General features: G+C 43.2%; 1 protein-coding gene across 1 annotated transcript in view; it reads right to left on the bottom strand.

The window, feature by feature from the left end:
- Positions 1-23,651, bottom strand: part of adamtsl3 (ADAMTS-like 3) — a 162,250-nt gene that overhangs the window by 53,674 nt on the left and 84,925 nt on the right. The window contains exons 4-8 of the mRNA XM_071546546.1: positions 22,543-22,588; positions 19,864-20,100; positions 11,489-11,615; positions 4,796-4,870; positions 1,495-1,652 (exon numbers count right to left, since the gene is read on the bottom strand). Coding sequence (XP_071402647.1) covers positions 1,495-1,652; positions 4,796-4,870; positions 11,489-11,615; positions 19,864-20,100; positions 22,543-22,588 — 643 coding nt within the window. The remainder of the gene's footprint in view (positions 1-1,494; positions 1,653-4,795; positions 4,871-11,488; positions 11,616-19,863; positions 20,101-22,542; positions 22,589-23,651) is intronic.

The following is a 23,651-nucleotide window of genomic DNA, read 5'->3' as shown; positions in this document are numbered from 1 at the left end:
TCCATGGGCTTACCTACTCTAATAAATTAGCTATCAGACAAAAACGCTCAAATGTGAGAGAAGGGAAAAAAAGCCTTAATAGCTTGCATAGTGGGAATGGATAAGTGAATACATTGAGTGGTTTAAGACGGAACGGCGCAGATGTACTTGATTGTCTTCACAATAAATCATCACAACAAATGTGGTCATATCTAGTGAAGATTCTGTAGCTCAGATCCAGATGTAGGTGTGTAACAATAGAATGAAAGGATTAAAAGAATGAAACAATAAAGCAAAGAAAAACCAAAGTCTAAGAACTTGTCGAAGGCAACTTCTGCCTGGGTGACTATGATTGTCATCCTTCAGAGTTGAGGACAGAAGAGAAGAAACAGAAGAGAAGTATTGACTAGATCAGTGGTTACGAGGTACATTTTCTCTCTGTTTCTGATTTATCCAATTCAAATGAAAAGATCAGGTAAACATCATGGTCGGTAGAACAGCACAAAGTGTTGAACCTGCAGAATTCTGGCCTCTAGCATGCATAACATGCAAGCCCACAGTTAGGAGGCTACTAGAGAACCCCACAAATGAGTTCCTCCCTTACCACGGTGGCAGCTGCGACGTGACGGCTAATTTACAACACTTTTAAGCTTTTTGATCTCTGCGCATAGACAAGCCTTATTTAAAATGCACCCAGAGGGAAAGCCTTATTGAAATGCACCCAGTGTATCCACTTGTGACTTGTAATCACCACTAGAGAACTCTGAAGCTGTGGAGGACAGGCTGAGCGGATACTGGGAGACCGGGCTCCGGTGCCAATGCAAACTAGACCGATCCTTTTCATCCATACATCAGACAAAACTGCGTACGCAATCAAGGATTTGGACCACGCTCCCCCCCTTCGAGTATCTACTTAATCCAACAGCTAATTCCATCATTAATACTTAACTAGGAGAGTGCATAGAAGATAGAAGCCGCTATTGTTTTCAGAGCTAAACTTGTCTGATGTGGATAAGATTGAGTAACGGTGCTCGGTGCAATAGGCCGCCGTCCAAATCCTGCAGGGTCCTACATGATGTCATTGGTTCCATGTGAAAGACAACATCTAGAATGGTGTTTGCCATGCACTGCTCCACTCTGCCTATCAGACTAGTGCAGTCATGACGGTGAAGACATTGCACAATGCGTATTTGCTAAATCTTGGCGAGACAGTCGTCTGAATTTGTAGAAGGCCTGTTTTGCTAGAGTGCTCATCTTTGCTGTAATTGCAACATAAAAGGGGCTGTGAAACAATACAGTCGCTACACATAGGCTGATTTTTGTCAGATTTAGCAGGCATCTCCAGCAATGATAGCAACAGTGCCTCTGGCAATTATCGTCAGGCATTGCTAAATATTGTGCAACAAAGTCTGATTTATTTAAGTTCTATGTGTAATTAAATATGTACATCAGAAGCCAAAAGTCCTCGGGCTGTTTTGCTATAAATCTGCGCCTGTCGTCTTCCCTTTGTCTCACCTTAATGATGTAATCGGCACTGAGCGGCCCATGAGTCCTCAGTGTCTGCCTGTCCGTCCCTCTCTGGAAGTCCAGGGAAGTGTTTCCTACCACGTAGGAGCCTGTAGACCCCAGGCTGATCTCCTCCCTCCTCCCCTGAAGAGAAACCGCCTCAATGACTGAGGGAGAGAGACAGAGAGAGAGAGACATTCATTCATGTCACTGTGAATATTCCCTTTACGAGTCCATGGTGAGAATGAAGTGAAGGATATGCAAATGAGGTATCACTTGGTGAGAGAGGTGAGATGAGATGAGATGAGATGAAACTTAATTGCAAGAGCAGAAATCAACAAATCAAGGGAAATCAAGAGGATAGGCAGCATCTGCAGCATCTGCAGCTCGCTACTAAGAGCGTTTACAGATACAAGGGTGTTTGCAGTTCCCCAATTGACACATGTATACAATCCAGTTCAAGGTTATGTGTACAGGTGCGCTTAACTATCCACATTTCAGACTCACAGTTGCGAGTAACATGAATTGAATTTGGCCATATAAAAGTAGGGAGAAGTGTGCAAATGTGCAGAAAAATAGTGTAGGGTATATGTACAGAAATCTATAGAAAAGTATAGATGTAGGCCTACAGTTATAGTTCAGAACAGTTCTGAGCACAGGTACTCTTTGCATTGATGCCCCTCCTAGTTAGCTGAGGCTCGGGCCATTGTGGCAGGCGGTATTGTAAAACCGGGTGGCAGTTGCCCTGGAGGAATGCCTGCAGCACTCTGTGGCACACCTTGCAGGCATAAACCAGAGGTGGAAGGAGCTCCATAGTTGCTCCAGCTCATCATATAGTGGCTGGAAGGCATTTTCAGTTCGGACCTCATTCTTCTGTCCACCACCTTCACAGTGTCCAGGTTCAGCCACACTACAGAGCTAAACTTAACCAGTTTGTTGAGCCTGCTGGCCTCTCCTGCCTTGATGCTACCTTCCCAGCACAGAACAGCAAACAAAGTGCATTGGCAACTACTGACTGGGAGAAGATTTAGAGTAGTCCATTGAAAGACTTGAGCCTCCTGAAGAAGACCATTCTGTGCTGTCCTTTCTTGAAAAGCGCCTTGGTGGTGTCAGTCCAGTCCAGTTTGATGTTGCACCCCCAAGAACTTCTAGGAACTACCTCTACATCCTCTCCCTGGATGGTGACAGGTTTCATGGCTTCTTGCCCTGCTGGAGATCAACTACCAGCTCCTTGGTCTTACTGACACTGAACTGCAGATGGTTCTTCTTGCTGTCCACCAGACTCCTGCACTCCTCCTGATTGCCCTAGCTGATACATCCCAAAATAAGAGGAGTCGTCAGAGAACTTCTAGACTTCGTGACCCAGAGTTGAGTCTGAATTCAGAGGTGTAAAGAGTGAACAGAAAAGGTGGAGGTACATTTCCCTTTGGTGCCTCTATATCACTGTTTATCATGTCCGAGGCGTTGCTCTGCAGGCGAACGAACTGCGGTGAGGTAATCCGATGGCAATGAGATCATAAAACAGAAGGTTGAAACAGTTACAATATGGCAGGCTGACGACTGCATGATTTCTGATGACACCAGTTGATGTCTTTTTTTAAGTGCCTGTGACAAGATGACTGGGCCGGCGTGTGGGAAAACAAACGTTGGACAGATAGAGTTATCCTTCACGCAAGAGATAATCATGTTCAGATGGTGCAACGGCAAAGGATCAGCCTTTGTTCATGTCACATTTCTCCTTATTTTTTTCTCTCGATCCATCTCTCGCTTTCATGATTAAGAGTCTCCAATTTGCTTGCCAAAACATTATTTTCCGTACAACAACCAAAGAAAGCGCATTTAAAAAAAACACCATGTTCGAGAAATCTGTTCTATGTATTTTCAACCTCAATTACAACCGTTCCCCCACAAGCTTTCACAACTTGAAACAATTAACAATCCTATAGCCTTTGCCATATCATGAAAGGAAGCCATTCGTAATCAAAATAGTCCCTTTGAAGAGGGTCCGCGTTGCCAATGGTGAAAATATGATTAGGCTTCTGATAATATTTAGTTTCGGAGGAGTTCACGAACCTGGGGTTGGGTTAGCCGAGCTGTAAACGTGTGTTTGGTTTTCCTGTCTTTTACTGTGGTCTCTCTCTCTCTCTCTCCTTTCAGCGTCTCTCTCTAGTGTTCCCCGTCCACCACACTGATCTCCTGATAGCTGATGAATGATCTGCTAAAGTAATTTTGAGGTCACTCCAACCCCCCCACCCCCCCGTTTTGAAACATCTGACAAAGCACACATCCACTAAAGCCCGCAGCTCTTCAGGGTATTATGTTGTCGGAACTTGAGTGTATTACCAGGGTAAGGCTTGCGGACATATGCCGGGTTTATCTGGGTTCGTTGCGGGCTGTAGCAGTAGAAACCGCTCCTCTCGATTGACAATACAATAGGAAAATCCAAATCATACAAATGAACACTCAAAAATGGTTTAGGGGTGTAATAATGAGCTGCAGGCTGTTAGAATGTTTCACTCGTTTCTCATTCAGAAATCTGAAGGGTTTCAAGGCTAAACAAAATCTTATCTACTGCTCATTGCTCAATTCTTTTAAAAAAATCTGTATGATTATATCCTCATCAAATCACTATTGCTTAGCACTAGGTTCATTAGTATTCCATAGTTTTACTTTAATGCTTGGTTGGCAAAACATATCCTAGATCCTATTCCAGTATTTCTCGCTCTCTCTCTCTCTCTCTCTCAATTCAATTAATTCAATTCAGTGACTTTATTGGCATGACTGCTTATCAGACATTATATTGCCAATGCAGAATACGGAATGTAAATTTTCAAAATCAACAAACTAGTTTATCCATTCAAACCATAGTGTGATGATTATTTGCTTTGAAAACAATTATATATCATCAATCTCTCTTTCTTGCTCTCTATCTCTCTCGCCCCTAAGTGCACATGCACATTTTCACGTTCAGCGTTTTTGGAATGTGTAGTGTGTGTGTGTGTGTGTGTGTGTGTGTGTATGTGTGAATATCTCTGTTTCACGTGTATGAATCTTGCATATGCAGAATCAGAAATAGTGATGACTGCATTCATAAATCACTGCACTCAGCACCTGCCAGTGCCACCTTTGTTATCCCAGACTGAGATAGGGGGAGAACATAGACAGCAAATGTAAAGCATGGAGAGAATGTTTGTTTGTCTGTGTGTGTGTGTGTATGTGTGTGTGTGTGTGTGTGTGAGCAAGCAGAGGACTATGAACTGATAGGTTTCTCCCTCCCCGCAGTATAGTTTGAAGTGTAGTCATCACTCACCCATCATATCGGGGCCCTTGGCGTTGACTCGGAGAAAGCGGCTCCCAAGCGGCACCTCTAACACTGTCTTCAGAGCTGCAGGTATAAGCATAGTTGGAAAGGTTTATTATAAACTTATATCTATATATTACACCAATTCAGTCAATGATTACTTTAATTTACTTCAATTACCTAAAGCTACACAAGGCAACTTAGCATGTCGGTGGCTCCAAATTAGAGCATCTCGATTAGAGAGGATGGGACACTCTTCTCTTCTCTTAGGCTGATAAAATGGGTGTATTTTTACATACAAATCTTGCCATGTGTAGCTTTAAGCCCAAAATCAATAGAATATTAAGTAAAATTACCCTCCATTTCAAATGTCTGTGCCTTTATTCAGACAAATTACCTTTTTATCTGTCAAATAGAGTAATCCAACAGGTAATCACTGATTTCTTTCAAAACTATCTAATAACTGTGTTTGCAACACATTAATCCTTGACCCTGACAAGCGTACAAAGCCATCAGGCATCTGCACGCCAACAAAAAATGTCCAATTACTAAAGAACTCATGCAGAGCCAGAACTCTCAAAATAATTATGGCCAATCAAAGTCTGAAATCACAGTGGTTGCATTCGTGTTTGGATTTGTTCTCATTCATGTACTGTAGCTGGCAGATTGATGCTCCCCGGCAAATGCTATTTGTGTTGTTCATACAATCATTTAGTCTTATCATAACTGACAATTTAACAAACGCCAAGTGAGTAATGATTCCACTAGGCGTTTGTTTTGACCTTGAATCTCTTGTCAGCACAATGAATTTTGTGAAATGAGATGGAAAAAAGCAAAAACTGTCAAAAACAACTCACTTTGAGGGGAGATAAAAGTCCGGGAGGAATGTCTGGGGACCGAAAGCCTAAGGTAGCAATGCATTATGCATACTGTAGGCCTCGGAGAGTTAACTACTAAAAGAGAGGGAGGGGCAGCGTGATACACAACATGCTGCCCGTTGAGTTAATGAGAAAACAAAGACAATCAAGACATGAAATGGTGTGATTCCTTTCAGAAGACAAAGGGCATGAGGTCATGCCCTGTGTGTGTGCGTGTGTGTGTGTGTGTGTGTTTATGTGCACACAAATCCACATCACCCCATCATGTTCAGTTCAGGTCCACTGCAGTACACTAAGGTCTCCATTCCCAATAAAACCTGATCTCTAATGTAGAACCACCTGGATACCCCTTCCAGTTCTCTGAGGGGTTCCTCCCCCCCCCCCACACACACACCCTCCAGTCTCCACTCCAAACAAACTGTACTACTGACTCTCCCTCAGATCCCTGGGCTTGATATAGCTTCCGGCATTCATTTCCCCTGAGGCCCCTGCCTTCAACCTTGTTTTGTGTCTGTGTGAGTACACATGTACTGCACGGGGTGGGGGGTGGGGGTGGGGGGGGACAAAGCAGCAAACACCTGACAATATATGAAAATCAAGCAGCTCATAAGGAGTAGTCAGAAAAGCTTCAGTCCTTCTTGTTCTGCTGACATCAAGTTCTGAACTGTGTGTAGTGAGATACTGGACTTTCCCAGCAAACATTGTGACTAAATATCTTTCTGATATCAGTTCAATATAGATTCCATAGCTGTTCCAAAGCTATTTTACCATGCCATAATATCATATTGTGAAATTTTTTGTGCTTGTTTGGGTTGACGCTGTATTTTGCCACCTGCTGCATGTCACCATTTGTCAAAAGCTTATGGATTTCTTCAAGAGGGAAAGCCTCCAGTTCTTCCCGTAAAGGTTCAGTGATGTTTAGATCTGCTGACTGGAGCCATGGAAGGAGTTAGGGACTTTATCCTGCTGCTCATGAAATCAGCAGTGTGTGTGGGGGTGTTATCTTCTTGGAATATGGGAACATCATGAGGGAACAGTGTTTGGACCCTAGGGTGCTCCTGGTGCTGTAAAATGGCCTCCGCAGTTGGGATTTCGATATTTCAAAACACAGATAGACACAGACTGATAAGGTATAAAATTGTAAATTGCAGCTTTGAAGTCCTTTTTCACATAGTGTATCTCTTAATTTCTCCACCCTGTGAATTTATGCATGTGAAAGAGACAGAAAGACAGAGAGAGCAGAGCTTGTGTGTGTCTTGTTGAGGCAGCTCATATAAAAGAGAGGACATAGTGATTTCTGCTGCACAGTACAGCACATCCTGCCTGTGGTAACGGTTTTAGAGCCCTGAATGAAGGAGACCACCACGCTGCAGACAGCTCCAGTCACTGCCGTCCCTAAATCTGCCTGCTTTACAACTGTACAGCCACGCTGACCCACCTTGCACCTAAATAATATCTACATGTGTGTTGTGAAACGCCAGTGAGCCTCGCTGACTAGTCCATCATGAGACTCTCTAAGCTCATGCATACTGTGCACCCAAACAGCACACAGCTCAAGTATTGAAAGTATTTACTGTTGTGGAAGGATTGCCGTTTTGTTTCAGCCTGCAAAAATACTGCCTGTTTAAATCCTGACTTTTCACATTCTAAGTGTTTCTCTCTCTGCGGTGTAGGGGGGAGGCGTGGTAACGAGGCGAGACCTTTATGGACATGTGGAGTGTTAATGCTATTTTCCACACTTTAAGAAAGTTACTTTTCCTCCTGGCAACAAACAGGCGCTGGGTTCAAACAATTAAGCTGCTTTGGCTGCCTGCCAGGGGTCTTTGCCCCCTAACATAATTACGCTTGGAAACCGAATCTGCAAGCCTCTATATTTATGGGAGCAATGAAATAAAATTCAGCTCCAGCCATTTGCATTTTTTCGATATTCTAAAACGCGGAGGAAATGTGAAACCGAGTATTTTCCAAAAAAAGTGACCTTCAAAATAAATTAGGGAAATGAAACACAGATAAACAGTTATGAGCTCATTTTACACAAGTCTGCTGGACCAGTAAACTGAGGCTTTAGGGAATACTGTAGCCAATTCATATTCCAAATGTAATGACTGATAAATAGCACAGTCATGAATAATGAATGAGGAGGAACAAAGGTGATGCTCTGTGTGTGTGTGTGTGGTGGTAAATAAACTTGGTGGTCACGCACCAAGGTAAGTCTGAATGGCCGTGAGTCGTCGACTGTATCTACTCTCCTCTTTTGGGAAGCTAAAGAAGAGGAGAGTACAGAGGAAGCCAGAGAGAGACTGAGAAAGAGAATTTAAACCGGAGAGGAAAAAGGACAGAGTCCGACGGCAAAAGGCTCGTCTGGTCAGCGGTGCCAGGCACTCATTAGGAGCTCTGAGGTTGGATTAATGATAACCAGAGCGGTAGAGGTTTGAAGGTCTGGTCTCTGATTAAAGGAGTGCCGGTCACAGGGATCACAGGCCAAACTTCACAGTGCCAAAAAGGAATTCAAAGTAGAATGAATCCTTCAAAAGTCCCAGCAAAATCAAGGGCAAAGCAAAAGGCTACAGAAGGTGTTTTAGTTTTTGGTGTCTTTACTCTGTCATTCACCTCCAAGTCAAAGGTCAGAGTCAGTCCTCCTGGAGCTGGTAGGGGGTTCGGCGTCTTGTTCAAGGACGCTCCAGGAAGACGCAGGCCCACACTTGGGGCTTGAGCCTGCCATCTGGCTGAAGGACGGTCCCTGTTCCCACTGAGCCGCCCTGCCACCTGTTTTCACCTTGGTTTTACCTTTAATATATACCTTTATTACCTTGAAAAATAACGGATTTAATGGATTTTCATTTCGGGCTTCAAGACGGTAAAAACGAGACCATTTGTAAGGTGTGCGTAGACTTTTGGCACCCGCTGTCATTTCGCCGGGCCGGTTGGGTCGCGCTCAACATCTAATTGTAAAATCTGTCATGAACGCAGCTTCTGCGGGCCTGTAGCCGGTTACGCCTCTGATCCGCTCAAAGCCCCCAAACCCTTAGCCTTCATCCCAGCGTGCCTCCCGTGTCTTCCAGAGCTGTTGAAGAGAGAGAGAGAGAGAGAGAGAGAGAGAGAGAGAGAGAGAGAGAGAGAACAGCCCGGCGATCTGATTATCGTCGAGTGGCCCTTTCCTCTGCCAGCTCCTCTAAAGGACCTGGCGGAAAGCACCATGTCATCACAGCCCTCAGTGACTTACTGGAGAGCCGTTCTTTTTTTTTTTTTTTTTTTTTTATTAAAGCCAGAGTAAGCTGGCTTGGATCGAGTTACCGCTAGATCTGCTCAAGCAGGCTCCTTGAAGGTCCAGGCACGGCGCTGTGAAAACGCCTACGTCTGCCCGCTGCAACAAAAGTTCCAGTATTTCTTCATTGTCTCCACTCCGGAGGACTTTGTTCTGACTTCGGAGGAGGGACGGAGGATTCTTGGACGAGGGGGGATGACTTAAGTGCAACTGGCACTCGCAGACGAGGCCCGATGTGAAGGACCGGAGCGCTCCAAAAACAATATAAAGGCTCTTTCCACTGCGTAGGGCCCGAGTCCATCCCCATTACCGGAGCGCTACAAAGACAGCCTTGTACTGGCCATTAGGGGACACTGGCCGCGGTACCGGGAAATGTGGTAACACGCTAGATTAGGCTTGGGACGGTTAAGACAATAACAGTAAAGATCTTTTAATAGCGGTTCACATGTGTCAAGAGAAGGGGCAATTAGAGGTGTTACACTTAGATAAACTAAAGCATTATTTATGTTTTAAGACACAGGGTTCCTACAGATTCAATTTCACAATCCCATATCTTTCTGTTGGTGTTCAGCATGGTTTAAGCTGATGGTCGTCTCGCCCCTGCTAACTCTGTCATCACCCTGTAGTTGATTATTCTTCAGAACAATATCAGAATACAGGAGAAGACGGGGGTCCAAAACCACAGAAAATGTGAAATCATATGTACATCAGGGCAGTAAAACAGTATTTTTCCATACTTTCCTAAACGTTTCTGTGCTATTTCCAAACTTATCAAGACCAAAACCATTTCCATACATTTCCAGACTTTCCAGAATACACTGATAGGTCTGAGTTAGGAAGTAATATCTATGTTTTATGTTTCTTAAATATAACCAGTTTTGTTTTATTCCATTGATATTACATGTCTCAGGCAAGCATAAAAGTCCAACAAAACAGCACTGACCCACCCAGTGTGTGTTCCTGTGTGCAATGTGACAGATCCTCCCCACATATTAAATCTGAGAGAAATATTTACATGGTTACTGGCTGTGATTTATAATACCGGCGCTTTTTGGAGGGGGGGATCCAGCCATTTTCATTTCCACTCCCCGAGGCATGCCAAAGCAAGTTAATTTGAAGAATTTGATACAATACCTCAGCTGGAGAGCCAATAAATGGAGTATGCAAATATTTTTGCTGCCAATATCTACTTCATTAACCTTTTTAAAACTTAGGAAAACGCCGAGCAGCCCTGGGAACGTTCAAACAAACTTCCTCCCGCGTCAAAATTGGATTTTCACATTTCAAATGTTGTAAAATGGCTAAGAGATCATCATAAGAGGTCATGCCAGGTAGAGGCAGAGTTTCAAAGAGGGAGTTTGTGGACAGAATGTAGACAGAAGTCTGCCTCTGTGTATGTTTGATTTGCACGTACTTGAAGAGTTTCATTGCAAAAGTTGATATCTGCTATTACATGTTGATTGCTGGCCTTAATGTAAAACTATGGATTATTATGAAAAGAATTTACATGACCTTTGGTTGCAAAAAGATAACATTTCAGCTGTGTTTTTGAAATGCCGAGCAGGGAACATGAACTAACTCTTTAGTTATGTATTTAGTGGTTTGTTTGTTTATTTGCTTGTTTCAAAATGAATGCTGGAATGGAATGAAACCCTTCATATTCCAGACATATAACCACAGCATCCAATAAATATTGATCTCCTCGGCCGTGTTTTGCCATCTCTAATCACAGCAGACTGAATAACCAGTGCTGAACCAGAGTTCGGTCGTCCAAAAAGTAACATGGAAATGAAATTGATTCCCAAACCACACATTTTCTGCTGAGCTCTGGCTATTACGCCTAGTGTTTTGCGTGTGTGTAGCAAAGAAAAAAAAAGTTTTTTTGTCACGTAAATGACTAGCAATGGCCAAAACACAGTTATGAATTTAATCTCGGGGCGTTAAATTTTATGAAAAGAAGAAAAAAAAAAAATCATTGATGCGGAAATGGTTGCAGCTCCATCTGCTAGTGGGTAGGTGGCTGTGGCCAGATGGCATGTTAATAGTCCAGCCTTGATAAATAAATGCTGGAGGCAATAACAGAGGGCCGGGCCAAAGCTGAGACAGAGCCTGAGCGCCTGTGGCCAACTCAGCGAGGCCTGACACGCAGCCAAGGCAGGTGACAGCACCAGGCCAGCGGAGACACATCCAGCTTTGTTATTTACCTCCTGTAGAGCCTGAATGGGAGACGGGGCCGGGCACGCGTACAGTACATGTTTTCTCTCCAGTTATGAAACTCTTTGTCCGCAGCCAGCGGAGAGAGATTAGGCCCGAGCGGAGGGCGTATTCTCTAAAAAAAGGTTCGGGACAGCTCACGGGATGAGCTATTCGCGGAGGGCCGGAAGATGACGGACTTAGGGAGATTCCGGGTGGGAGTGTGTATTTCGGATTTAAACCCCACCGCGCTAAGTGTTAAAAGATTAGCTCGGGGGAAATACGACACTTAAAAGCGAGCGGAGGATATTTCTGGCGGCCCGGGACAGAGGTAGGAGGCGCGTGTGTCGCCGCTCGTATACCTACGTTCTTCTGGGGAGAGGTGGGGCAGGGCCTGTCCTCGCACCAGCCGGCATGTGGAGCCGTCGCCGCCGCAGACGCCGCAGTTATCCTCCCTGGCACCGCTGCCCAGCTGCCGGTCGCAGCCCACCTCCTGCACACACAACACACACAACACACAGAACACATTCAGACAAGAGAGGGAGAGATGTGGGGGCTGGCCAAGGGGTGAAGAGACAGAAAGACACTGCACATATGTTCAAGTTAGGGTTGGAGCATATGTTGCATTGATACAATTGAGGTTCAAAGTTAATGTGACATACAATGTTATATATTTATTCTGTATCTGCTTGTTCCAACACTTCATTGAAGCTATAGCTGCTTATACTGAGTGAGATATTCATACACCAAAGATGCCATTTATTTTTTTATGGCTGCACCATGCATCAAATGGAAATACTCTAGATGTGTTGTGCATCATTTTACACACATTTCCCTGTAATTCAGCATGACATACTCGGTATCTTTGGAAACCTTAGGATCTTCACTAGAATTTAAAATTAAGTTCTGTGGCTTTGAACAAAGCTTGGCCGTGAAGCGCGCGTGTGTAATGATGATCCCGCATGAGAGACCTTAGGGTAGAAGTTTAAGGTCACTGCCGCCTCACAGCAAGAAGGTCACAGGTTCCGTAGAGAAAATGAACGAATATCACAATGGGATAACCCATGTCTAACCAGTTTCATCAGAGTCACAATGCATCCAAAAGGCCCACGGGATGCCATTGTTACAAACATGGCATGACTTCCTGGGTTTCAAACACAGCCTTTAGAAACCAATGGTGACATCATCATCCACTATTTTTACACTATATGCCATACGGACACACATACACACACAGTGATGCGGTGATAAATAAAAAGGAGGGTAAACCATGGCCTCCAGTCGGGGATCATCATAAGGCAAACAATCACCAATCTAAAAAAGAACATACATTTTTGCTTTTTCCCCCCTTAAAAGACCCTTTCCTCATATAACTAACATCAGTTTGATAGTACTTACTATGAATATGTGTCATAAAAGATTTATGTATGTAAGTATATGTACTCTATTCCATAAGTAAACTCTATTCTGAAAAATAAAAAGGTGGGTCAACTGAGTTTAGATGGGTTTCCACCTCTCCACTACATCCCTGCATGCACACACACACACACACACACACACACACACACACACACACACACACACACACACACACAGCCTAATGTGAATATACTAGGGCTTGTCATCCTGACTTACTGTGACAGGCCGGTAAAACAAAGTGACACATAAACATACACACGGAGAACACACACAAACACACACTGCACCTCCCCTCCCCTGTACTCTCAGGAACTGTATTTATTTTCCCCTCTTGTATACAGCTGGATTTCATGCTGCTGTGTGGTGTATTATTAATCCATATACATGCACTGGAGGGGGGACTGGCCTTATTCTGTCATTGACAAGTCCCAGCTACAGTACAGTACCCCCTCCCCATCCCGTGCCCTCCACCCAACCCCCACCCCCCCTGCTGCCTCCATCACCGGTCCATGCCATCTCATACCTTAGCCTGTCGTGCCCAATGGCTTCTCTGCATGCCAGGGCCTGCAGCAGCTGCTGTTTGTGCAGACGACCAGCATATGTCTCCCATTACTGCTGTGAAGTACCTGTATTTGGCCGGTTCGCTGGTAGGGTTAGACTGATACAGGGGACGATATTGGCCTTTTTCAGTTTAAATGACACGCTAGAATCGTCCCGAGTAAAGCGGCCCGAGTCCTCCTAGCCGAAGTCGGGTTGAGTGACTTATTCTGGCCTGTTGGAATTGGAATTGCAAAATATATTTTGCCTTGCCAGAGTCAAAGAAAACACATTCGGCCCAGTGATTGCCAGCCAAAGGCGACCTGATTCTTATGCTTGACACCTAGCCCATTCAAGCCAAAATTGGCCCATAAACTGCCTCCTGATACTGAGTCAGATCTGAGTCAGAATGCGACCTTGGTCAACACCAATGACTCAGTGATTACTTGGCCAGGTGCTGAGATTTCTGGCTTTCAAAACTCACTTTCTGGTATATCTCATATTCTGATTTGGAGCAAAAACTCCCCACTCATTGGAGTTTCAAGACACTTCCAATCTTGACACTGCCATGAATAAAATTCTGGAGGAAACACTGAATATTTGTCATTTTTTGGAATTTTGCGGCATGAAAATGGTCAGATATTGAATATCGACACAAAATATTTGTTCTCCAAAAGCTTCAATCGAAAAATATTGGTCTAACCCTAGTTATAATTTTAAGTTAATTTGAACACAGTATATTGTAACTTTGGAGCTTCATAACGATTGGACAAGGAATGTGAACATCACATTTTTTAGATCAGATTAGATCAGATTAGAAACTTGATTGATCCCCGTGGGGAAATTGGTTCGCTGCAGCACCAGAAAATGGGATATAGTTGCAGATAAGACAAGCAGAGAGTACACAAATAGAGAAACACTGAATAATTGTAATTTTTTGGCATGAAAATGGAAACATTTAAAGATACTGACAGCTTCAATACAGCTTCAATACAAAAAAATTGGTATCAGCCTTCAAAACCCATATCGGTAAAACCCAGAACCCTGTGTTTTAAGGTGATGGATTGCTTTGGATCAGCAGATTCACTACAAAAATATCGGTCTGCAAAATCCCATATCGGCAGAAGCCTAGTTTCTGGATCACTTCTCAGACATTAACCAGGATGACTTAGTGTACAGTGCACCACAGTCCAAGAGAGGCACTCAGGAGAGGCCCACAGCTCTCAGAGACGAAACCCAAGCACGCACCCCGTTACCTCATCCACACATGAAAGAGAGGCGGCGGTGCTTTTGCCTACGGTGGGCTGGCAGCAGTCACCAGTCATAGCCGGAGTCACTCATAAGAGGAGCTAGGTGATACTCACCTCTGTATCGCCATGTGAAAACAGCGCAGAGGCCCAATGAAAAGAGCTATACAAATACCATCCATCACCTTCTCAAGCATGAAGGTCTCCATTCCATTATGCGGCTCAGGTTCTTGCCTGTAGAGTTTTGTACAGCCTTCAACTGTGCAGACATTGACAAACACATCAGCGCTCTCACAAACTGAAGCCAATAAAATCTAAAGCAACGAGGGAGGATTGGGAGGGCAATAACAAGAGGCTGACAGTTAAAGAAAAAAGCTACTAATGCTGCTGCGCTCCATGCAAAGTGGGAAGTCGTAAATTCCCAGCTGGTCGGTCATGATTATAACCTCTGCTGGTTCCAGTGGTCCAGCTCGGAAAAAACAGGGAAGGAAAATGGACGTCTGTGAGATTTTCTTTGCCCAACGCAAAATAAGCTAGTTACCACTGAACTTAAGCAGCTGTAAGTGCAACTTTACATTTTAAATTTACATGTTTAACCATTTACCACAATGCTGAAAAATGAACTTACAGGACATGGCGTCAGATAACTGCATCACATAATGTCAGAAACCTTGAGGTTCCTATTTGGAATTCTGACTTTCAGAGACTTTCCATTGCATTTTTTCCTAGGAGGAAGTACTATAGGAATTTTCTACTTTCCGACCTGTCTGGAATGCAGCATTAGAATCATCAACATCCAATGGGATGCTCTGTAGCGCTTGATTTCTATTGCATGCCAGCTACGCTTGCCTGGTTTAACTGTACTCATAGAAAAATATATACAGAGCTGACAGATCTGGCATTATTGCAACACTATTTCCGAAGTTGCAAACAAATGAATAAAAGGAGCCGCCTCGAGCCGCCGGTACTTATGGAGTATCTGCATCTGTTCATCTGTCAGACGTGTTTACTCATACAGTAGTGGGCCATCTAAACAGAGAACAAACAGTCAAGTCAAACAGTCTCCAGCCTCTCTTTCAGAACAAAGAAAGTAATGCTTTGTATTCTATGGGAAAATGAACCAGAGGCAAATTGTATATAGTAAAGCTAGGAAACAGTCATTGATACTGTATGCAATAGGGTTGGACCGATATATCGAGCCGATATTGGCCTTTTATTAAAAATCAGATCTGGTCCAGTCAGTGTCATCCACCGCTGATGTGATGGATAAGATCCAGTTTGACTGATTATTTATATATTTTATAATTGATCAGTACCTCCCAGGCCGGATGGGATCTTGGGTCAGGTCTTAAAAACCTGCACCCTGGAGCTCTCACCCATCCTCCACTCTCTTTGCCTCAAATCCCGCCGCACCACCACAGTTCCAGACACATGGAAGACCTCAACCATCATTCCTGCTCCCAAGAAACCCCATCCATCTGAAGTGAACCACTATCGGCCTGTAGCCCTCATCTCCATCGTGATGAAGTGCTTAGAGAAACTGGTCTTAAACATCGTCCTACCATCTGTTATTCCACTCCTGGACACCCTTCAGTTTGTTTACAAGTGAAAGAGAGGCACAGATGATGCAGTGGCCTGTCTCCTCCACTACTGCTGCTGCACATAAAACCCCCCCGCCATAACACCTGATCGCTCCCCCAGTCCTACCATTATTCATGGTGAGACAGTAGAGGTAGCTGAGGCAGTCAAATACCTAGGCATTACACTGGGCAGTAACCTCAGAAACACTGTCAACTGCAAAGTAAAAAAACCTGTCTGTCCAACCCCACCTCCCCCTCCTCCTGTATTGTAGCATCACTGAGCCAGTCCCTCTATATGGCACCATCTGTTTTTTTTTCCATACGCTTACTGCCACCAATAGGAATCGATACTTAAAGATCACACACAAAGACACTAAGATAATCGGCCGATCTATCTAACCTCATTTCAACAGCCGCAACACGTAAAGCACACGTAATCGCACATGATCCAGAACACCCACTCTGCTGTCACTTCACTCTGCTCCCCTCTGGTCACAGATACAGGACACCTATGTGCAGGAAGGCCCGCTTCAGCAACAGCTTTGTCCAACAACTCTCCCCCGCCATTGTGATTCCTGCGTAATGTTCTCTATGTCAGTGTGTTTTGTTAGTGTTGTATGGTGTATGAGTCATTGTTTTGTTTTTGTTCTGGCTTGTGCCGACTGTGAAAAGAATTTCCTCTCTGAGGACAGTAAACTATCAATCTATTCTACACTGGTTGTCTATGGGAGGCCCTTCACCTGAATTGATACTAGTGAGACATTTTGGTCACATTCCACACAAGTAGGCATGAATATGTTTTATTTTTTTCTTCTTCTTATTGTTGTTGTTGTTGCTCTTCTCCTTCTTCTCCTTCTTCTTCTTGGGACATATCTTCAGTGGAGAGTTTTAGTGTCCCATGACTGTCTAAATGCTGAGGCTTTTCCGCCTTGACAAGAACACAATTCTGGAGGAAACAGTCATGGATACTGTACTAAACAGGCAAAAAAGCATGCATACACACACACACACACACACTCACACAAATACACACTCTAGTATATCACATAAACAATGCGGCTGCATTAAGGGTAATTTCACTAATGGTGTGTGACTGGGGTCTGGCACTGTGACCACAGAACCACACAGAGACGGATCTGAAAACACGCTGATACTAAGACTATCACATGTAAACAGACTTTCACTTGCGTCTATGAAGGTAGAGTCCATTATGCCACCCACCACCCCCTTTTTTTTTTTTTTTTTTCCACTCAACTTACAATATTACGTAGAGGCAGTCGGCTGAGAGCCGAGCCGTCTGAAAAACACCTTTTCTGTGAGCGAAAAAAAATGTCTGCGCCATTGTAGTATTATCAAAGCAGTGTGACACTTAAGGATGACAGCTCTAGATGGGGAACAGTGTAAGCCTCTTAGGACTCGTGTATAGAGATATCAGCGGCGGTGTAATTTCACGTGTCACAGAGTAAATGCGTCTGCCTTTTCCACTCAAGCAGCCGCATTGTGAGCCGGCGCTGGGTGTGGATGCGGTCAGAGGGATTTGCATAAGGAGACGATTTCGTTAATGCATCTGATGAGGCGACGCTGCCCCTGTTCCTCTTGGCTGCTGGTGGGGAAGCGGAGAAGGGCGGATGTCTTTCTCACCCTCATTCCTTCCTCGTTTTACTCTCACTCTTCTGAACTTGTCTCTTCTCGCAGTACTTCCCCTCTTCCTCTGTCTCACCATCTTTCCTTCCTACCTTCCTTATTATTCCTATATTCAGCCTTATCCTTGATCATTTTGTTCAAAATGCCACGCTTCCTATTCCCTTTAGCGGAGTTTATTCCCAGGTACATTTACACATACGAGGAATTTGATCTGGTGAGATTGCAGCGAAAGAAATAAAGATAGTAAATAAAATAATAAATTAGAGAACAAATCAGAACACAATGAAACTAAGTACCAAAGGAAATGAACAGTGGTAAGACAGTAATGGCTCATGAAGTTGACTAAGTTAACTATTAAAATAATTATGGCTGTTATACATATACACACAAGAACTGTACATAAAGTGTCTGTGGCCTATGGTTTACAGATAAATATAGACATAGTATAAAGTATAAAATATACAGTATATATAAAAATGTTAAGTATAGTATAAGATATGTTATAAAATATAGTATCAACAGTTAAGTTAGATCATCATATACCAATTTCGATCAAATATCCTCAATATCACAAACTGGTTTTCTCGCTTGAGGTGGGAGAGTTTTTTCCGATAAAGAAATTATGCAATAAATGGCGATGGAAATGCATGTGTCAAATAAATAATGACATACTGGTTCAGTTTCATTGCACAACAGCTCAAAAGTGGCTTTGGACGTTCTGAAATGTTGTCAGTAAAATTTCTGTCCGCCGTGACTTCCCAGAAATGTTAAACGCGCTGTCTCTCCCCATCATGGTTGTAGGGCCATTAGCTGGTGTATTCAAATCCTGCCAAGTGCGTTTCTTTCTTTTCGTCTTCAGACTGTATGAAATATGGCCAACATGACACAAAAGAACAACAACAACTTGCCCAAAACGAATCAATTCTTGTTTTCCGCTTCAACCCAGCTGATGGAAATGCACCTAAATCACATTTTAACTTTGGCGACATTTCAGAAGTTCGCTTAAAATTCATTTGACAGTTGGATGGAAACAGTACAGTAGCTCATAATAAGAGTGCTTTCTAGTCTATCACCTATGGGCCAAACAGCATATATAAATAATTGTTTTGGAAATGAGTCTGTCAGTGTGATACATGCACTCCTCCTCCTGTCATCCCGTCACAAACAGTCTCTAATCAAGCAGCCGGCCTCTGGGAAGGCATCGGATCCACAGTAAATCCCGCTCAGTGGCTCCTAAAACAACATCATCTATACTAAATATAGACTCTTTGACATGATTATGACACTGCAGGGACCGGAGGAAAGTTTCCATGTTTCAGCTCATCATTGCACGATGGCCCATTCCCACATGTGGCTCCACATTATTTGGCTGCAGCCACAAAGCAACTATGTGGAGCAGAGATGGTATCTCAGAGCCGGCGGCACGCAAAACGTATGGCTGTACTGAGTGGAAATACTGGATGTTGTTCCGGAGCAAACATGATAAAAGTCTGAGCCAAAGACAAAAAAGGCCTCTCTAAATCTAATAGTGAGTATAATGCATATTTGCACGTGAATATTTATCCATATTTCCTATTCATATTCATATTATGTGTCTAGCTGCAACGCATATATACACATTTCTGTACATTTGTATTATTTTTCCATTTCAATCTATTTGGTAGGCTTGATTACTTGTTGTATAATCTTCAGTCTTCTCTATTTGTCTTATCCTTAACTTGATCCTATTCTCTGCTGCTGCAGCGACTCATTTTCCCCACGGGGATCATGAAAGTTTCTAATCTGATCTAACCTAATCTGATGAAAAAACAACTGTGAAGTTGTATTATACTGTGTTCAATTTGACCTGAAATTGTTACTAGGGTTAGACTGATATTTTTGGATTGAAGCTGCAGGGAGCCAAAATTTTGTGCTGATATTCAATATTGTTAAACTTGACCAATTTTCATGTGGAAAAATGTTTTCAGTGTTTCCCCCAGATTTGTATTCTTGTCAGGGTGGAAAAGCCTCTGAAACAGCATTTAGAGCATCATGGGACACTAAAACTCTCCATTGAAACCCATTCATTCATACTTATGTAGTATTGGATCAAAATGTCTCATTAGAATCCCATAGGCAACCAGTGTAGTATAGATCAATTCTACAATAAACATGTAATCAACCAAACGGCATCATATCCATTATATCAGAGGTGGATGACACCTGCCTGGTCGATATCCATTTTTTAATAAATTCCAAGATCGATCCAGTATATCAGCAAATCAACTCAACATATCACCTTCACCCTAACTGTAAGCATCAAACCAGCTCCTACCTGACACACTCCGCTGATGCACATGTCAAAGGCGTCGGCCCGGCACCGCGTCCCGTCCAGCACCTTGGGGGCGAGTTCAACGCTCAGACTCCTCCCTTTGGCCAGGCACCGCAGGGCGCAGGGTGCCGAGGGGTCGTAGGGCACCGGGACCCACTCGTGGGCCACGCCCTGGTACTTGATATCATTGTGGGCTGAACACTGCTGGGTCCGGAAATCCCCAGACTCCGCTGGACAGTCCTTCAGAGTGAGAGAGAGAGAGAGAGAGAGAGAGAGAGAGAGAGAGAGAGAGAGAGAGAGAGCGAAAGAGAGAGAGAGAAGTGCTATTGCTGCATTCCACTCAAAGTCAGAAGTCAGAAATTCCCATTTGGTATGTCGCAATTTACAACCAGTGTGCGTTCCAGTGTCCAGCTGCCTGTCAGTGAGGGAACAAAAGTCCCTCAGGCATATGCCAAGAGCAATAGCTGGTTTGCCTGTAGCATTAGCTACAGTATCTAAAGACAGCTAATGTTAGACTACCTTTAAGAAAAGTTCCACTTTGCCTTTTAAACCGTGCAGCACTCAATGCTGGAGATGTGTCTTTATAGGAGAGTGAAAATTGGCTTTTGATCACTGACTTTTTTCTCAAAACACCATTTCAATTGTATTTTCAAAATTTAATTTTGAAATTATGACTTGAATGAAATGAAAATATATTTTTTTTCTTGCCTGGCCCTAATACTATGGGACGTTCGATTTGTTTTTCACATCTGATCCTTAAGGCTGACTGTCAGATTGTACTTTATTTTAATTCACAAGTGACCAGATCAGATTTGTGTGTTTAGACAGTATAATCAATTACGACACTGGTTGTCATAGTAACGCAGCAGGCGTGTGCACATTGATTTCTGTACAACAACTATGTGCAGCAAGCTCATAACATGGAAATCTCACCATTGCTTATTCTTACAATTTTTATGATGGTGCAGTTAGAGGAAGCAGGAAACCTCTCTGCTCTTCTTTTCACATTATGTGACATCTAATAATGGAGTCATGGTGTAATGGAAAAAAATGAAATCCAATCTGAGTGGTCAGACAAAGTTGTCTTTTCAGAGATGCGATTTGAATCACATGTCAAAGCACCTAGGAATATGGTTTATATCGGATCAAAAAAAGAGCAGATTCTGTGTGGATCAAAACATGATGCAAAAAAAATCAGCCTCTCTGAACAAAGCAAAGGAGGTGATCCTGCAGAAAAAAAAAACTGTCAACAACGTAACTCCTGGACAGCTTCTTGGGGTTGAAAGCTGTCTCAGATCAATAAATAGAGGCTTGTTCCACCGGACGACATCTGACAGACTGTCAGCAGCCAATACTGTAGCTCTTCACTCCGCCTCTCCCTGACTGCGAGCTGGACACACTCACCCCGACATATCACCTTCACTCAGTCACACACACACACACAAACATGAACTAACTCATCCTCAGATCCCTTGGATGCCAATATCAAGCGTTGACTAAACAGAGCCTCCGCCACGGCCTTCGCCTCTATCTACCCGGAGGGGAGAAATGGGATAAATATTATCCCGGGAACTCTTCCCACTGGATGTGATTGAAATCATTGCCGCTCCACAATAAATCTAGACATAACCACTTCAATGGGGAAAGGGAGAGAAATAGGACTTGTCTTCCTTTGATTACAAAATGGTGCGAGATGGGCTGTGGTCGTCCCTGCAGCTCCACACAGGCTGGATGTGTTTCTGTGGTCTGGGAGAGTGCAGTCCCACTGCAGAGCTAACTATAATGGGGGCGGTTGTGGTTCCCGGTCTCTGATGGAGCAAATGAAGACTGTTGATTTTACCAGATGGAACACTGTCAAGGACTGTCAGAGGGATTGTTCACATAGAACTCGAGGAAGCTTTTGTTACAGTAATGCATCACTCATTTCCCTAGCCAGGATAACACGTACATTACATATTTATAGCATGGCCTGGACTAATACTCAGTAGTAACTGGGTGGAGAGTGTCCAGTACATTCCTAAGGGACTGACAGTATAAGAGGAAGCTCCGGCCAAACTGTTTTCTCACTCATTGTTTCCTCTTGTGACTAATCAAATCAACAAGATATAGTAGCTTAAAGCTGAACTAGGCAAGATTTGTATGTAAAAATACACTGTCCCATCAAGTGGGGCTGCAATAGAGAAGAGCAAGAACACCCACTAATACCCTATTTGCCCTAATGAAATTCTAGTGTCAGGTATGAACACTGGGAAATCTTGTTGGCAGACTGGAGGTAACAAATAGGAACTTAAATATAAAACTATAAAAATATAAAACTGTCTCCTAAACAGAAGCAAGGCTCCATCCAGAGGAAGCTGGACTCACCAACAATAGATCTTTTCCTCTCTTGTCTCTTTGGTTTCCTTTGGTATAAACCATCACAGACCGGAGTTTACTGCGGTTTACTGATGTCATGTTACAGGATTTCTGGCTATTGAAGTTCAAATTTTTCAAAAAAGTTACCTCTCACTGCCATTTGGAGCTGCCAACATGCAGAGTTGCCTAGTGAAGCTTTAAAAAAAAAAAAAGATACATTTTCTTGTTTCAATTTTTGTTTTCAATTTCTGCTCTCAGTGAATGTCTATACATCTGAAATCAATGTGGCGTCTATTCTTCATAGCGTGCTGTAAAGATCAGACTCACCATATTGCTGCAGGTTCTGTAGCGGATGTTTTTGCCCTCGCAGTTTCTGCAGAGCAAGGCAAAAGAGAAACATTCTCAGTGAGCGCTAATGGAAACCAACAGGCAACAAAGCGATACTTGACTTGATTGAAAAGATTCCTGCAGCAAACAAAAGAGTCTTTAATCAAAAAATCATAAGCTGTAAAAAGGAATTCATAGCAGTTATGAAGCACCACTTTTTTTTTTTGCATACAGAGAGGTGTTTTTCTACCTGACAGCAGAACAGCAGACCTGAATTAAGAATCCTTTTAATGAATAAAGAAAAATCCCTTTTATCTCTCTCCTTTGCTCTTAATCTATTTATTTCAGTTCATTCAGTTACATGATCTCTCCATGGTTACAGGAATATTATCACAGCACTAAGAGCCTGAACTTTGCACTCCTTACTAATTTAACTCACTTTTTAAAACACATTTTTATAGACATGATTTTTGGATAGACATGATTTTTGGAATTGTTTTTCTTTTTGCCCACTTTTAATATTGTATTGTTCCTTATGTTTCTTGTCATTTCGTGTTTTTTTCTCTTCTAAGCTGTTTTGAATATTTTTTCTAGTTTCATCTCCTGCTCATGTATTTTACTATTCTTGTTTTATTGCCTTCCTGTACAGCACTTTTAGATAAATGAAGTTATTAATATTAGAATAATTGATCACATGCAATTTCGCTGATATAACAAGTGAAGCTTTTTCCACTGTTGACCTTCAAGTTGCTCTGGATAAGAGCGTGTGCTAAATGCCTAGAATGTAAATGTAATGACTACACATACGCACACGCAAGAACGCACCAGATGCACGCACACACATGCACACATTGACAAATGCTCATGCACGCATGTACGCACGTGCACACACACACACACACACACACACCTGCCAGGCTGCAGTGCGCTCCACCTGCAGCACACCTCACCCAGCCAGCAGCCATCTGAGCCCTTCCCCTGAGCTCCAACTGGCAGAGCCCAAAACGTCAAGCAAAATAGAACCCGCAGATATGCATGCAGTCACACACACACACACACACACACACACACACACACACACACACACACACACACACACACACACACAC

Source organism: Centroberyx affinis, unplaced genomic scaffold, assembly GCF_046629955.1.
Source record: "Centroberyx affinis isolate AG114_WGS23_722 - 3 ecotype Tasmania unplaced genomic scaffold, CSIRO-AGI_Caff_v1 ptg005310l_1, whole genome shotgun sequence".
NCBI lineage: Eukaryota > Metazoa > Chordata > Actinopteri > Beryciformes > Berycidae > Centroberyx > Centroberyx affinis.
This window is presented reverse-complemented; position numbering and strand designations above follow the sequence as displayed.